Source organism: Gymnogyps californianus, chromosome 1, assembly GCF_018139145.2.
Source record: "Gymnogyps californianus isolate 813 chromosome 1, ASM1813914v2, whole genome shotgun sequence".
Taxonomy (NCBI): Eukaryota; Metazoa; Chordata; class Aves; order Accipitriformes; family Cathartidae; genus Gymnogyps; species Gymnogyps californianus.
The window spans coordinates 130,639,495-130,656,193 of NC_059471.1; the positions used below are offsets into that span (position 1 = coordinate 130,639,495).

At 39.0% G+C, this 16,699-nt stretch overlaps 1 protein-coding gene across 2 annotated transcripts; it reads right to left on the reverse strand.

Annotated features, from left to right (window-relative positions):
- Positions 1–374: 374 nt before the first annotated feature.
- On the reverse strand, positions 375–15,859 carry METTL16 (methyltransferase 16, N6-methyladenosine). Of its 2 annotated transcripts, XM_050900261.1 has the most exons (10): positions 15,732–15,859; positions 15,353–15,552; positions 12,231–12,371; positions 8,797–8,912; positions 7,883–8,025; positions 4,671–4,740; positions 2,776–2,865; positions 1,705–1,878; positions 972–1,611; positions 375–595 (listed from the first exon to the last, which is right to left on the reverse strand). In XM_050900261.1, exons 1-9 carry the CDS (start codon positions 15,857–15,859, stop codon positions 994–996), a joined length of 1,680 nt encoding a protein of 559 aa, XP_050756218.1. In that variant the 3' UTR covers positions 375–595; positions 972–993. The 2 variants fall into 2 exon arrangements, with proteins under 2 accessions (XP_050756218.1, XP_050756210.1); XM_050900253.1 differs by having other exon boundaries at positions 375–1,611.
- Between the last annotated feature and the right edge of the window lie 840 nt (positions 15,860–16,699).

Genomic DNA, 16,699 nt, shown 5'->3' on the forward strand with positions numbered 1-16,699 from the left:
TTGGCCCAGAAACACTGGGAAAACAGCTGGTGGTAAAAAGGACTGAGGAGTCAGGTGTGGAAGCAACAGCCTTCTTTCCAGTTGCCTTCCTTCGCAACAGCCTAAAGCTTCTGTACCCATCTTTGTCCTGCATAAGGAATTTCTGGCCCACGAAGATAAGCACATGCTCTCATTCCTGTCATCAAACCAATCTCTTAAGATTAAATGGAAGCAAAATCCTTTAAGAATACTGCTGTCATTTCAGACAATTGTATTTAAATTAGTGTAAGGAATGGTCTAATGGAACAGTCAACATTGTTAAATCCTCTTTAAACCAAGCAGCTCAAAAAGCTTATTTTGTTGTTAAAACAAAGTTTACAAAACCAGATGCTAATAGTAGGCTCTTCTGTGTTTCACAGCCCAAGCACCAGAAAAGTACAACACGCAGTTTTTCCTAAAATGATTATTTTAATGAATTGACACTTAGAGGATGTATCCATCTTGCTACTCTGGAGACCAAAGGTTAAATGCATTAAAGAGAAGAGAGGCATACTTCAATCCTTAGTTGAAGACTCCTTGCTGCAGAAAACAATTCCCACAGCAGACTAACCATTTCCTGCATTAGTATTGAAAAAATATTGAAGAAAATATTTCAGTAAAGATTTCTACTTAGTAACAATATATAATTCTATTGCACTAGAAAAAAGACCAGAATAAGCACTGTTGATATTTGAAACGCTCACAGCATAGACATGTTTCACTTTAACATGTAGTTTTACAACTGCAGCACAAAATCTATTACTTCCCCATTACTTCATGTCCAATGAAGCACACTTCATGTACTCCTTGCAGCTTTGAAAAAGCTATTTAAAATATTAAAGGGGACTTTAATCTCCATTTTACTAAATTTTTTAAAGGGGAAAAACCAGGTTTTGCTAACTGAAAATTTTAATCCATTAAAAATAGTTTACAAAATTTGAGGACTGACTTACTTTACCAAAGTAGGAAAAAGGGCTAACTAGCAACCAGTCGAAGAATTTGGTTCCGTAAGTATGTGCACAGCTGGTTCATCAAGTCTCTGTTCTGTCCTTCAACCCAGTGCATTTCTACTAATACATCATTTCCTTCTTTCTTCACATTCATTAAACACTTAAAGAGAAAACATCTACTAGTTTCTTTAGGACTTTGTTCTTTTTCAACTGTCAGATTGCTAGCTTCCTCTGAAGGGCAAGGTTCCTCCTTTGCATTACTGTAACCTTTGCCAAGTGATGTTTCTCCCCGCTTTGCTTCTGTCTCCTCCACCTTCACGTGCTCACTGTGTTCTTCTTTGGCAGCAGATTCTTCTGTTAGCCCGTCACCTGCGGTCAAGTGAACATCCTCATCAGGTGCCATAAACCCCGTTTCAGAGTCTTCAGTCTTGGGGTTTTCACAGTCCGAATTGTTGCTCACACTCTTCTGGCTGTTTTTTTCCTCTTCCATTGCTTGCAAAGTATCTTCAGAAGCTCGAGGAAGTTCTCGTAATTGCCTTATTCTCTCTCGTTTCTTTCTCCTCAAATGAATCCAGGAGTTTTCAATGGCAGTCACAAACAGGCTAACTTCATCCTTTCCACAGGGAACACGTTTATGCTGAACCTATTGCAGAAAACAGCAGAACTTCATACTATCGTCTCACAGTTATGCTTTCCAGTAGGATGTTGTTTTAATGTATAATACTTAATACTGTACCTTCAGATCAGTGAGAATCTTCTCTACCCAGGCTCTAACCACAGCAATAGCTTCTACAGCATCCCAGCCCATAGCTGCAGCTTTGATGGATAACTCTTTGACTGTAGAAGCCAAGACCATAAATGTAATTGGTTTTCGGGGTTTTTCTAATTTTCTTCTTTTAGAGGGAGGTGACTAGAAGAAGAAAGAAAAAAAAAAAACTACAAAGCTATGCACTGTTAGTGGGATGACTTTTGTACTCAGAAGACATGAGGATTAATAGTATAATGTAAGCCACCATGTAGTCATTGACATGGCCTGAGTTTCATTTCACTCCAAAGAGTTTTAGATTAAAAACAGCTAACAGGATCATGTACCTTATGCTAGCCTGATGGACAGAAGGAGTTTATCTTCAGACATTAGGCAAAAAGCTTCACTGGTTCCTTCAAACTACTAGCTCTCTGTGAGCTGAGAAAGTGCGGCTGCTCTTGGGAATAGAGGTCAAGTGCCAATATCCACATTTTGATCCAAGTTCACTGAAGGTTTACGTGCATCTTCTATAAGGTTGGCTATTGTCTATATCTATCTTACAGTATATGTACATCTGGATCCAAAAAAGCAACTGGCTCACGTTAGTTAAGGTGAACAAGCTCCACTTACATTCAGGTAGGCAAGTCTGAGCTAGACATGTTCATATCTATTTGGTAACAGAATCTATATGGTAAATTAAAACCACGTTCTCAGAGGGAAACTTAAAGTTCAAATCTAGCCCCAAACTTAGCGTATTTTTAATACTACTAAATTGCTATTTGAAGTATGTTACAAGCAACCCTTACTTTCACTGAAACCCAGAGGAAGTTCCTGCACAGGCCTCTTTTTTCCTCCCTAAACATAGGTCATTTATGAATCACATCTAACAATTGCTAACAGACTGGCAGCCAGTTAAGAAATCCCACTGTCCATACTGCCCAGTGCATCCAATGTTCCAGTCTGAAGGAGAACAGTTTGTTTCACAGCAGTTATAGCTCATTAGGCCCTTCCTCAAATAAGAGGCACAGACAATCACAAACAAACCAAAATCAAGCTACTTACAGGTACTTGTACATCATCATAGAAACTCCATGCCAGTGCCCATCTCATGGTGCGTCCCTGACAGAATTCAGTATGAGTAACTTTAGGAACCTATGCAAAGAAGCAATACAAAACTTCATTTCATATTAATAAACAACACTGGTTTACTGCACTCATTTTCAAATGTAAAAAAATTACAAAGTTAGCATAGAGTTATTTTCTCATGACACAAGTGGAGATTCTTTCTGACATGGCTCATGGATGTCAGTGCCACTTGAAGCTCTGGTACCCGTGCCCAGGATTTCCCATCTCTGCCCTGCCGTATCTATGCCCTTTCAGAGCTTCCAGTTCAGCAACACCCAACGTGACCCTTTTTGTGCAGTGATCCAGCACACCTACAGCACACACCTGCATTCTGATTCTGCAAAGCACATCCTTTCTCCTTGTTCAGAACCTGCTCCTGTTCCGCGTTTGAATACTGAACCCATTGCTGTAGCAAAGCAACACAGAACAAAGGCAACGAAGGGCTGAGAAGCCAAGCCACTCACCCATCTGCAGATGGCAGAAATGTGCCCAGAAACACTTCTCTATCTTTGCCCCAAAAAATCAAGTCTGAACTGTCACTGTCTTTAAATATAAAACTCAGATCCAATGCTAGTGCTAACTAGTCTTTCCACACATGGATGCTGTAAGGCATTTATATATGGTATGGAGAATGTGCTAAATACTAGCAAGGATAAGTATCAACCATCCCATCTCACTCTGAATTATCAGCTCCAGAGCTTAAGCCTCAGGTCTGCACAGAAAAAATAATCTCTTACTTTTGAGAAATGTCTTCAAAAAGAGAGAGGAAAAGGTGTCTCTATCCTAGAACTTTTCCTGCCTTTGGATTCCTAATTCTATCAAAATTTCCAATAAATACAGCAAATGTCAAGACAGTTTGAACAATGAGTGGACTTTTTGGAACACTTATGCTGCATCCTAACCTGAACCACAACACAGCCTGCGCTTGGTTACAATGAACGTATTCCCAGCTCTATTACAACAAAGATTACAAACCTGAACAAAATGAAATTGGTATTTCAAGAAAAATACAATACGAAAACTCAGCTTTTCTGTGCAAGGTTCGCAAGGATTTCTCTCACTTTACTAAGACTGAGGTGCAACAGTTCAAGGATAGGGAATAAAGTCAGATACTTGAAATTTGGTGCCTGGCTCAGCATCTGCTTTTGGCATTGAGTTTAAGGATTCCCTACGGCCTTTAGATCATCTTTCTGGGAACTGATTTCACCATGCATTCTCTTTCCTTCACCTCTCCACCATATACAAGGACAGATCTCACAATCGCTTTCTTTGTATGGAAATTAGAGAAGACTACGCTTCCTCCAGAAAGCCCTTCCTCCATAAAAAAGTCCTTTGCACAGCCTTCTTGCATGAGAATAGTAGCACAAGGTTCGATTTTACTTGGTGCCAGAACTGAACACAAACAAAACAATGTTGCCATTTAAATAATGTTACAATTTCTTTTATCAACCATATTGCTAGATTTCATGTTAGCTAAGAGAAGAGAGAGCTAGATTGTTTTTTGTTTTTTGTTTTTTTTTTTTTTTACAACAGCCTTGTTAAGGCTATTTTAAAGCAGAAACCCTCTATGTTCTAGAATGGACGAAGACATGCTTCTATACGTGATAAAGACAAAAATCTGGAGATGATATGTGCTACTTATCTATCAGCTTTGAATCTACAATAATTAAATCTCAACTGCTTTGAGTGCTTCCCGAACAAGGAATTGCAGTTTCTTCTTGTGAATAAAAACTCAGTAAAATAACTCAATAATAATTACCCATATGCATTGCAACACAGTATATATTGTATAGAACGTATACAGGATATACATGGACTATATACAAACTCACCCCCTGGATTCGAAGTTCCTCTTTCAATGGTGCTAAACTGCATTTCTTCCCCAACATGCAACTGTACCATCTGTAAACAACACATTAACAAAGCGTTTTACAAATGCAGATCAACTGAAAATGGCAACTACCAGAAAGAACTACCTGGATCAGAAACCTGCAAGAACAATAGCAGATTTAAAAACAAAACAACAACAAAATAATCACACCCTTAAACAGAGACTAGGACATAGCACAATATGAATCGGAACAGAAGGCCCAAAGACAGACTGGACAGGGGAATCTTTTTGAGTTTTTAGGAGATACATTAAGTCTATTATTGAAACAGTGCCTAAACAACCAAGAATCCTGTTTCAAAGAGTGACTTCAGTTATGTGGAAGATGTTACCCCTTACAATAATTTGTTTCAATTTCTGCACTTTCTTTGGAGAATGAATCAGAATAAAAAGGAATATTCAACTATTGACAAGCATTCGTGCCTCAGAAGCAGACCTACTGACTACCACTTCTGCACATTCATAACTTGTAATCCAGGTTTCCTTCACCTAACCCATATTTCATGAGGAAACAAACAGAGGAAAAAAAAAAAGGAAAGAAATCTATTTTCCCACTTCTGGTGGAGCTTATCCTTCCACTCAGCTCCATATCTTCAATATCTCCAAACATTATACCTTTGTTCTTCATCTAAATCACTATTCCAGCTCTACAACCCTCTCTTCCATACTTTTTTGGTGACTGGATCCAAAAAGGTTAGTCGTAAATATAACGTATTGAAGTACGAAAATTGGAGTTCCCAGTTATCAAGGGACAGTTTCCTCAAGACTATGCATCTAAATTGAAGGCAAGCACTTTAAATTGCTCACATATACAAATTAAATATACTGTCCACTAAAAAAATTATAGTATCAGTGGTATTAAGGGACAATTATTTAAATTGACTTCCTGCATAATGCAATATGCAGAATTTCGCAGAGCAATATTTAAATTAAACCCCAAACTTTCTAGCAAAACTAAAACACACATCTTTCCCAAAATTATAAAATACTGAACCTGCGACTCCTAGCTGAAGTGGGGATGGGGATAAATAAATCAAGATCATCTCCTCGCCCAAAGGAGTCTCTATCTACTAACAGTTCATTAATCATGCCCTTTGATAGAGTTGCCAACTTAACTCTAACAAAATAGGAAACAGTATTTTAAGTAAACTGTTCTTTCTCTAACAGATTCTCCACAGTAGTTTATTCAAAAACATGAACTGAACCATTCCTACCCCCCAAAACACACAGAGCTTATTTTTCCTAAGTACGATACACAGTTAGCATGTGGGTATGTTCTATGCCTCATGCTATCAATTTATCAGATCAAGAAATATCCTCCTCTTTCCTAGAGGAGTGGTGTTGACAAGAGGAGCAATACAGGAACAATGCATGCCTCATAATTCCACATCACCTTTTCAAGGCAAAGACTTCTTGCCTTGAGAGTAACATCAGTCAGTTCTCTACTACATTTGCCACTCCTTTCAAGGTTGTCAAAGAGCAACTTATCAAAAGCAAGTTTCCCCTGGATCTACACACACCATGTGGAACCAGAAACCATGTTGCTACTGCATTTCCAGAAGTCATCACAGATGCATCCCCTGCCCCCACCTTACAGGACCAATTAAGTCCTCAACAGTACACGTGTGCTTTCCAGATCATCGTATTTTACGCAGTACACGACATACTCCTGTGGAAACTACACTGGTGGAATAAAACCACTCCATATCAGAAAGAACATGTACAAAGGATAAAAACGTCCAGCTATAAGTGGAAGAACATTTAAAATATATACATATATACCACCACCCATCACTTCATCTCTGACCTGCCTCCCCTCACCCATTGTATCACTGACTAAATTCAGAACAACTGTTTCAGCTTATATTTAGTTTTGAAAAAACACTACATTTTAGACACGCTTAAAAGCATACACACCTAAAAGCTTGTCTACATCAAGTTGCCTAAAATAACATCCTACCTACAAACTTTGACAGGAACACCAGACGTTTTCCAGTGTCCTTGCTGGCACAAACAAGATTGCTAAAAATTCTCAAAAGTTTAATTCTTCTGGCTTGTAACCACTGCTGAACATCAAAACCTCTATTTTATCACTCTGCCATACTATCTATCCCCTTTTTATATTTTATAAGATTTGGTGGGTGACAGAGAAAGGAAGTACATTAAAAAAAAACAACAAAAAACCCCACCACATTTCAGGGTTTGCAAAACTGCAACCTCTGCAAACCTTCTCAACTTTTTTTCTTCCAAGCACTACAAGACAGAAGCACTTCTAACAGAGCCAAATGCAGTTTTGCTCTGTCTTGTTTCTCCAAAAACTGAATATATTCTCCATTTTTTCAGGCCCATTATTAGAAAACAAACATTCTAAAGAAAAATTTGGTATTACATAGATGAAGATGAGATTCTAATGCAATGCTCTGCCTAGAAGGGTCTAAACAAAACAAAACCAAAACACTTCTTGAATGTATAAAAGGCAGGCTGTATTTCCTTTGCTTAGGGCACTGATGAAGCTGTGGTAACACAAACACAAAATTTTGGCAGCTGTATTTTAGAAGGATATTAAAAAAAACCCTGAAGGAATCTTCCAGAAGAGCTAGAGGAATAACGTATAACACTGGGGGAGGTAAAGTCTGATAGTCAAAAAACTGAAGATGTGCCATCTGTTTATCTTGTTCAAAAGAAGGTCTTGCTATGGTTTTTATTGCAGCTTATGTTCACCCAAGATAGCATTCAGTACAACAGTGCCCTTTAGCAGGCAAAGCTGCAAGTTACCAAAATTCAGACAGGAAAAGACAGAAACTTTTAGGTAATGAGCAGATAACTAGGCAATGTCATAAATCCTCCCCCATCCCAGAAGCCCTTAAGAATCAACCCTGACTGTCTTTAGCAAGTACATGTGCTGATTTAGCTGCAAGCTACAAGTGTCACTGTTACTGGCTTTTTTTGCCTTCTGCCTTTAAATACCTCAAATGATGAGTTGTAATTGATGCTCAAAACCGACTAATTACTGATGTGTACGTATCATTAAAGAAACCAAACAGATACCACCAGACCACAGCTACATTCCTTACTTAAAATATCACTTTCACGTGATTTCTGCCAAAGCAGCAGACAAAACGTGTCATTTTTTTTAAACTGGAACAAAGCACTTACCGTAACCTCTTTTTAAGTTGTAGACTATCATGAATAATTCTTTTGACAAATTCTAGTTCTCCCCCCTCAGCCATGATTTCTGTGATCCCTCCTGTATTTACAGAACTGGGAGGGGGACGCCGTGGATTTCGAGAATTTACTCCCTGAATAAAAAAAGAACATTTGAGATGAACATTTAATGAAATGTTAGGCCGCTCTGTACACTGCTTCTTGCCTCAATCTTTAGCGGGTAGCAGGTGTCACCACCTCTAGTTATCCTCCCCCCATCAGAACCATGGACAATAGACAAAGATACGTTCAAAATAAGCATAAATGAGTGAATTCCCTACAATCTCAAACCCAGGTAAGTTACTTGTCACACATCAGTATCCTGCTAATATGACATATGTGGTAAGACATGCTGGTTACATGCATCTACACATCACTACAATCTATAGTGTTTAATTTCAATACTTAAATCTTTTTTCCACTGCCCTATATTATGGAGTTAAGTTTCTGACTATATTCAGTGGGTATTGCAAGAACTGTTCTGAGCTGTATGATATTGCCTAAATCACTAAGGAAACGAAAAACACAGACAGGCACAATGCCAGAAACTAATTCCTCTGTACCACTGTTATGCAATGGGCACTTGATTTCAGATTTACTAGCTGCCTACTTTCCAAACTAACTCTCTAAGACAGTAAGAAATTGTGAAAAAATTATACAGGTCATCCTCTGCTTTAGGAAGGTTAACAGTTAAGTTTTTCAAAACTCCTTTGGGGCAGTGGGTGGGGAGGGAGAAGACTTAAATGCTATTTCATAACGATTTGGGATTTTCCACTCAACCTCCCCCAAGGGAAAAGGTTAAATTGCTGCTACCCTCCCACTCACTGAACACTGAAGTATATACAACATTTAGTTCGTTAGCTTACCTTCGCTTCCAATTGGTTGGCAAAAAAGGGGGGGTTGCACATGCAGAAATCGTAAATGATCTCAGATTCTTCTTTCAGTGCATCCATTAAAAGAGTCTTCTGTGGTACCTTAACCACTAATAGAAAACAGGAATTCGGTCAGTAAGGAACTTTATATTTTATCTAGCATGCCATTTACCTTTCAGTGTTTCTTGAAACAACACATTGTATAAAAACTGCACTTTCTAAACAATACTTTCTACAAAAAATGTAACAAATATCAGCACGCAAATAAAGACTTCAGGTTAAGGATTAGCATACAAACAGCTTGTATGTTTATACACAGCAGCAGAATTACATTAGTCTGTTTAAAACAATAGGAACTGCTTGAGTTATATTGAGTTATCTGATGCAACTACAAATACACTTTAAGCCCTTCCAAAACTTAACACAAGCATCAGCTAATTACCCCACAGGCTCCTCAGAGATAAACAAATCCCAGTCTAAACAATTTTTTTTAAGATATGGAATTCTAGAATGGTACTCAAGAAAATGTACTGTTTGATCTTTCCAGAGTGTAAAGCTAAGAAAGAGAAAGACTAAGATAAAGCTATCGTCACTGAAGTTACACAGCACCAAGATTAGCTTTAGATCTAATCTTATAATAGAACAGAATTACTGTGTTAGCACTACTACACATCCTGCACAGGAACTGTAGTCTTATACGATTTAGAAGAATCACAACAAAACAAAAAGATTAGAGTTCCTTTCTGGACAAACCTTCTGCTTACTAGGGTCCACCAACTTGTTATTACCCATCACAAGGATGAAGGCAAACATCCCACGTAGATCTCTAGTGTCTTTCCCCAAAGGCTATATAATTCCCTTGGAAATTGTGGTCAAGTCCTGTCACACATCTTCTGAAGACCACAGGAACTCCAGCCCAAGCAGGAATTTAAATATGGATGAAGTCCAGTTAAAGCACGTATAAAGATTATTACAAGCAGGACTTCTTGCAGACTTTACCAGTCCTGCAACTCATGGATAATGCACATAGAACAAAGATATTTACAATGGAGGCAGAAGGCATGCCGCTCTTCCTAACATTTACTACTACAGTTTATCATCATCCTAAGAATACAAAATCATTAGGGTAGCAGGCAATTACCAAAGTTCAGGTTATATATAGCAAGAATAATACCTAGAACACCCACTAACTTTAAAGCTGCAGTTCTGTAAGTCACAAGCATTTCAGAGTACAGAAATTTATAGTCAAGAGAGAAACAAATTTTAAATCCTATGAGGATAGAAGGATAGTTCATTTTAAAAATATATTATCACATTGTTCCCCGTTTTATAATCTTAAATTTAGAAATTAAACACTTTGCATTTCTCCTTATATTAAGTTCTTCACATCTAAAATTTCTGACGTTAAAGTGTGACGCTTTCTTATCTCTGGAGATATCTGTTCCCCTGCTTCCCTTATAACATTAAAAAATGGTAAACTAATAAAATTAGTAATTACTAATTACAAATTACTAAATACAAATTACTAATTACAACTACACATCACAGTCAAAGCCAAAAATTCTTCAGCCAGATATTACATCAGTTGGACTGATGGTTTTCAGGTTAGTGTCTTCCAAGAAATCACTAAATGTCTCCAGAAGCTGCACAGTGCATACTTTTGGCACTGAGGTGTAACACAGCAGTTGCTGTTGCACACAGAGGAGACATTTACTTATATAAATGCTTTGAAATATCCAGCCCACAGTTATCAGAGTATTTCACTGCCTTTCTTGTTAGCAATACCCTTTTCAATTTTATGGAGGGAAAAGAAAAAAAAAAGAAAAAACACGGAATTAGTTTTTATAGTACAGAAAGCAGACAACAGGAAGCAAACAATGTAATAATCATGTCGCAGAGCAAGCCTAAATTACCTTGCAAGTAGTTTGAAAACTTCCAGAGTCCAAGCTGTTGAAAATCTCTTAACCTACCATTACATACAGGGTACTGAATTTTTTTTTTTCCCCCAATTTTTTTTTTTTTTTTTTAAATACCAGCAGACAAATTCTGGCCATCATCCCATTCCAGTAAAATAGATACACAACACAGAACACCATGTAATTTTTTGTTAGCATTTACAATCAATCCCCAGGTTTATCAGTTTCTGTTTTGTACATATAGGAGAGATTCCCTTTGGAAGAAAGTTACTGCAAGCAGTATTTCACTTTCAGCCAAAAAACGTTACTTTTTTTTCCTCCTGGGAAGAAAGAAGCCATGATGCAATTAGTAAATCATCACCACATTACTGCTGTTTTTACTATCACTGAACTTTTTTTTTTCACTGAAGTTAGAAGAACAAAGGCTATATTCCAACATGATCTCCAAATGAAGCTATCTGGCAAAAATTTCAAGACAGACTCTTAGAACACAACAAAAATCATGAGGTGCTTTTTTTTAAAAAAAAAAAAAAAAACAGAGGTACAGAAAGATTTCTAATCTGACTCCAAAATGCCTTGCTAAACAAGTTACTAGCTACAGTAGTATACTCAGCTCTAGTTAAATTCAGGCCCAGGAGTTAAAAAGTGGCAGGGTGGATCATACCCAGGCAGCGTCTGGCTACAGGCACCACCAGTGGTACTCCCTTGCCCGTGGCTCTGCCCACCAGCAATCAGTCATTTACTCCAGCTCATCACCTTTGGCACTACAGCTTCACATGAGCCATTTTCCTTTTGCCAGAGTTTTTTCCAGTGTAGTGAAACACCACCACACCACTAAAAATCCTATGACAGCAACAGTAACAGAAAACTGTCATTGTTCTCCACATCAAGTTCTGGATCTTCAAGACTGACATGGAGGACAGACCAAGACGACAACATTTTGGTAAAAAGGATACTTCCAAAATCCAGCAGAAGTAAAGTTTTTATTTCAGAGCTGAATAATGGACCTGCTTTTTAGTGTACTGAGTTCCCACAGAAAATTTTCCAAGGTCATCCACAGACCAAGTCTGGCATACTGCTGCTACCACAGGCACTGTTAGGACCTAATTCAGAAATGAGGACAAAGGACTCTCTCTGTACAAGAGATGTGTATGTGGCAGTGTCATGCAAATCATCTGAGGGGAGCACTCCAGGTCTCCTAGCAGCAGAAACAGCACAAACTCTAAGAAATACTTCAGTAACAGACAAAAAAGTATGGAGAGAGGAAAACACCTCAGGGTAAAGTTTAACTTTCAGATTTTTGTAAGGATGAGTAGTTCTCTATCCACACATCCCATTCTAGACAAGCTGTGGCTTCCTGGCTTAAGTATACACAGACCTTAGTAAACATTCTGCTTCAGTGAAAACAATTGAGCATGTATTTGGCAGGAATACGGATTCTGATATGCCACTGAACATGGCAAAAATAGGTCACAACATCTGTATGCTACTAAATACCTTATTACATCATACCTTTTATAAGATCAGACAAGTTATTCTGTTCCACATTCTTCTTGGCATAATTGAAGCACATATCATCCACTTCTGTTGCAAGAAAATACCAGCCATTCAAAGTTGCTCCAAGTAATGGGTATATGCAAGATGCCCCTGTCCCTGCAGAAGTGAAAAGCCATAAGAAAGGCAAAATAAGTCTCTGGTGTTATATGCGGTGTGGCTGTTAACTATGTACTTTTTACAACAAAAAGAACTAATTTCAAGAAAACATTGATTATTGATCATGTACTCCTCAGTTCATTAGTGAACTTTATTTTCTTAATTTGAAATACAGCATTGTCAAATGTGCACTTTTAATAAAGAATTTAATAATCTGGAATAAATATTTTAGTAAATGGTCAAGTTCTTTTTAAGCTTTTTTTTTCCCCCTATATGACAGTGATTAATTTATATAGTGAAAGCCAAATATATTCTGGTTTTACTAAAAAAAAAACCCTATCACAAATATATTTTTCTTCTGTGTTTTTCCATTATCTACCACAAATAATCTACTTTGATACATAGAGCAACCACAAAAAAAACCCCACCACATTTATGTTCCATCACACTGTCTTTCCCTAATGCCCAAAATGATCAAAGAAACAGCTGCCAACTAAGATTTCTAAAAAGACAGACAGAGAGATAAAAACTTGGTAACAAAGAGAAAGATATGCTAGCACAAAATAATTCCTTCTCATAATTATGGCATATCTAGGTGATCAAATTACCAACGACAGTCTGTCGTGGTTTAACCCCAGTCAGCAGCCAAGCACCACACAGCCGCTCCCTCACTCCCCGTCCCACCCCCTCCTGCTCCCAGTGGGATGGGGAGGAGAATCGGGAAAGAAGGCAGAACTTGTGGGTTGAGATAAGAACAGTTTAATAACTAAAGTAAAATATAATACTAACAATAATAATAATGAAATATAATACTAATAGTAATGAAAAGGAATATATCGGGGGGGGGGGGGGGGATGAAAAAAAAACCCAGTGAGGCACAATGCAATTGCTCACCACCCGCTGACCAATGCCCGAGCAGCGATCCACCCCTCCCAGCCAACTCCGCTCTGTTTATATACTGGGCATGACGTTCCATGGTATGGAATACCCCTTTGGCTAGTTCAGGTCAGCTGCCCCGGCTATGCTCCCTCCCAGCTTCTTGCACACCTGCTTGCTGGCAGAGCATGAGAAACTGAAAAGTCCTTGGCTTAAGATAAGCGCTCCTTAGCAACAACTAAAACATCAGTGTGTTATTAACAGTATTCTCACACTAAATCCAAAACACAGCACTGTACCAGCTACTATGAAGAGAGTTAACTCTGTCCCAGCCGAAACCAGGACAGTCAAACTTAGGATTAAAGGGAGTGGATACAAGAAAAGGAAAAGACATCTCACCACCACAAAACTTGAGTTCAGAGATATTATCGAGAGTCTACTGTTATACTGACTTATTGAAACATAAATAACAATGTCTGTCAGTACGCAAAAGCATGCAGTTATTTCCAGCACTCCTGTAATGTTCCTCTTGGATGACTTACTGCTTTCCCAGAGTTGGAACATTAATGCTCACTACAAACTCAAACTGAAGATTTTTCAATATTTGGAGGACTTAAAGGGTCTGTCTCTTCTACCTAGCCACGTACCATGATGAAGTTCATAGAAATTGTTTTTGAAAATGCAACCTAATATCAAATGCGTAGAAGCTGGCTAATAAGTTTAAAAGTTAGGAAAACAGCTGTGCACACACCACGTGATGATATAAACCTTGTATCCATCAAAAATCCAGCTAAAAATGCAAGTCAGTAAATTTCAGGAGATCAAAAATTCTATTAAAAAAAAGAAATCATGCTAGCAAACACCAAGAAAACAGTAATGAAAAAACTGACACGGTAACTGAGATTACTGAACCCAAGCTTTGAAGGCAGTAACTTTAAAGTTTTAACATCAAGCATTAAAACACAAGTTAGAAAGGAAATTCAAGCTTCTCTCAATTTCATTATGAGTTTACTTCAGCACAAAACAATCTTCAAAAACAAGCCTTTGAAATCGTAAAGGAAGATTCTATTGACAAAAGATGTGAACTAAATTCAAATGTACCATCGCAGGTGCCTTTTAAATAATTCATACAGAATCACCAAAAAGTTGGAATCCAAATGCCAATTTTATTATCTGTATGTGGAATACAGTTTCTTGCTCCTACAGAGCTTGCCTTTTTTTTTATTTCTAACGAAAACCAAATTATGTGCATCAGTGTACATCTTATAAATTCACATCTCTACTGAATAACTGTTTACTGCTTAATCCAGATATTGTTCAGGTATCATCAAATAAGCTGGATACTGTAACTGAGCAAGCTGCAATGCTCCTAGACTCGTGCACTGGATGGTATCATCCATCTGTGGATGCTTAGTCCAGTTTAAAAAATATTTTGTTTTCAACAACATACAGGAAATCTTTGACCATCTACAACGAAAAGACAGCTTTGCGAGTATTTGCCTCAGTGTCTAATTAAGCCTCTTTTACAATGTAGCTCATGAAAGTATCTGGATTGGGGAAAATAAAAAATCAAAGTTTAAAAAAGACAGATCATTCATCTGTCAAATGTGCAAAACTGAAAGCACAGAAGAAATTTTATTAAAAGGAACACTAGAAAATATTGCTATGCAACTCACAAACTCTCTCGTGCAGATGTCCAAAAGCAAAACTAATAGATTGTTAATATAACATAATTCACTAGTTAGAAGACTGAGAAGAAATGCCATCATTTTTTTTAAATTCCTTTAGAATGACATTTTTGCCTGCGTTACTAGCAGCATAATTTTTGTATACCACACAAAGCTACACTCAAGACAGTTCAAGGCCACAAAAAGCCAAATAATTGCCTGCTATGGCCATTCTTGTGTTTGTGCAGAGAAATCCTACCCACCAAGAAGCCAAATGAAATACCAGCGGAGTCAGATTGCCCGTTTCACCACGGCGAGCACAGTTCAGATTTTTTTTTTTTCTCAAACTTCACATTTCTCTACGGATGCATAACAAATTTTATCAGCTAGCTTCACTGACAGTAAGTAACGAATTAAACATTTTGTTTTTCCAAGTACCTATGTCAATGCCTCGCCTAAGGACTTGCTTGTCGGCATCCTGGTGACCAATGAGATCCTCCACCCAGTGGATGTAGTTCAGCCTCAAGGGAACGGTAGGAATAAGCCTTTCCACGGGGATGTCAATCGTAAGCCCAAAATCCTCCTTCAGGAGGGTACACGTCAGAGCTCTCACCGCCTCAGGGTCCTTGAAATTCAGGCTGAAAGGTACAAGCAGCGGTTATGGGTGCCAGCGCCCTCTCGCTCGCCACACCCCGGGGGCGGACACGGCGCTCAGGAGGCGGCAGGAGCCGCTCCACCGCCCCCGGACGCGGCCTGGCCTGGCCTGGCCTACCTCGCCCTCCCGCCGCTCCGCCAACGGCCGCCGCGCGGGCCCTACCTCACCCTGCCGGTGAGGGTGGTCTGCACGTGCTGCTGGAAGTCGGGGTACTTGGCGGCCAGGTAGGCGAAGTCGGGCGGCTTGTCCTTGTAGCGGTTGCGCGCGTGCATGGACTTGTTGAGGGCCATGGCGGGGGGGGGGGAACCGCTGGCAGCACCGGCGGGGGTTAACGGCCTTCCCCGCCGCCGACCGACCCACCGGCGGCGCGCGCGCCCGCCCGCCCAGCTCCCGACGCGCACCGCGGCCCCTTGGGGCGTACCAAGGCGCAGCAGGCGGCGGGGAGGGCGCTGGTGAGTCGCAGCTGCTGTGATGGAATCGGCCGCATAGAGAGGCGACCAACGCATTTTTAAATGTTTTATATACGGGCATCATCGCTTCAGAGTTAGATACTCAATGAGTAATAAAGACCAAAAAAAAAAAAAAAAAAAATTACAGCTCAAAGTTCCGTTTTTCTGGCGGCTGCTCTGTCCAGGCTCAGACTCTGCAGCGTGAGGAGCCTCCGCTTTCATATTCACACGTATTACCTGCCCCAGCCACCTTCATTACCTTGAAGAGATCTTTGACATTCTCTGAAACGCCTCATAGTCATGGATTTGTGTATAATTAATTTGGTGCATGAATCCCTGGTGATGGAGCAGCAACCCACGCCCTACTGCTTGCCTGCTTGTGGCTTACCTTGCACGATGAACTTTAAAATACCTGGATTTTAAATGATGGATTATGCGGTAAAAAAAAAAACAAACACCAAACCAATTCCTTAAATGTCACACCTGGAAAGGACTTCTGATGATTTCCCTGCTTTAAACAGTTTCACATCTAGAGTAATATACTGCTGTGCTTGTTGAACACAAACTATGAAAGAAATACAAAGTGTATTACAATGAGCTTTGTACCATCTCCTTTGATTTAAAAAAAATAAATAAATCAGCATCAATTAAAATAATATGTAGGCATAGCAAAACAAAACC

Bases quoted from the DNA above. Each gene is read 5' to 3' on its own strand.
- METTL16 (XM_050900261.1), bottom strand. From the start codon at position 15,859: ATGGCCCTCAACAAGTCCATGCACGCGCGCAACCGCTACAAGGACAAG. The intron at 4,741-7,882 runs GTAAGTGCTTTG...TGTTGTTTACAG, and splicing joins CAACTTAAAAAGAGGTTACG to ATGGTACAGTTGCATGTTGG. The intron at 1,879-2,775 runs GTAAGTAGCTTG...TTCTTCTTCTAG, and splicing joins ATGATGATGTACAAGTACCT to TCACCTCCCTCTAAAAGAAG.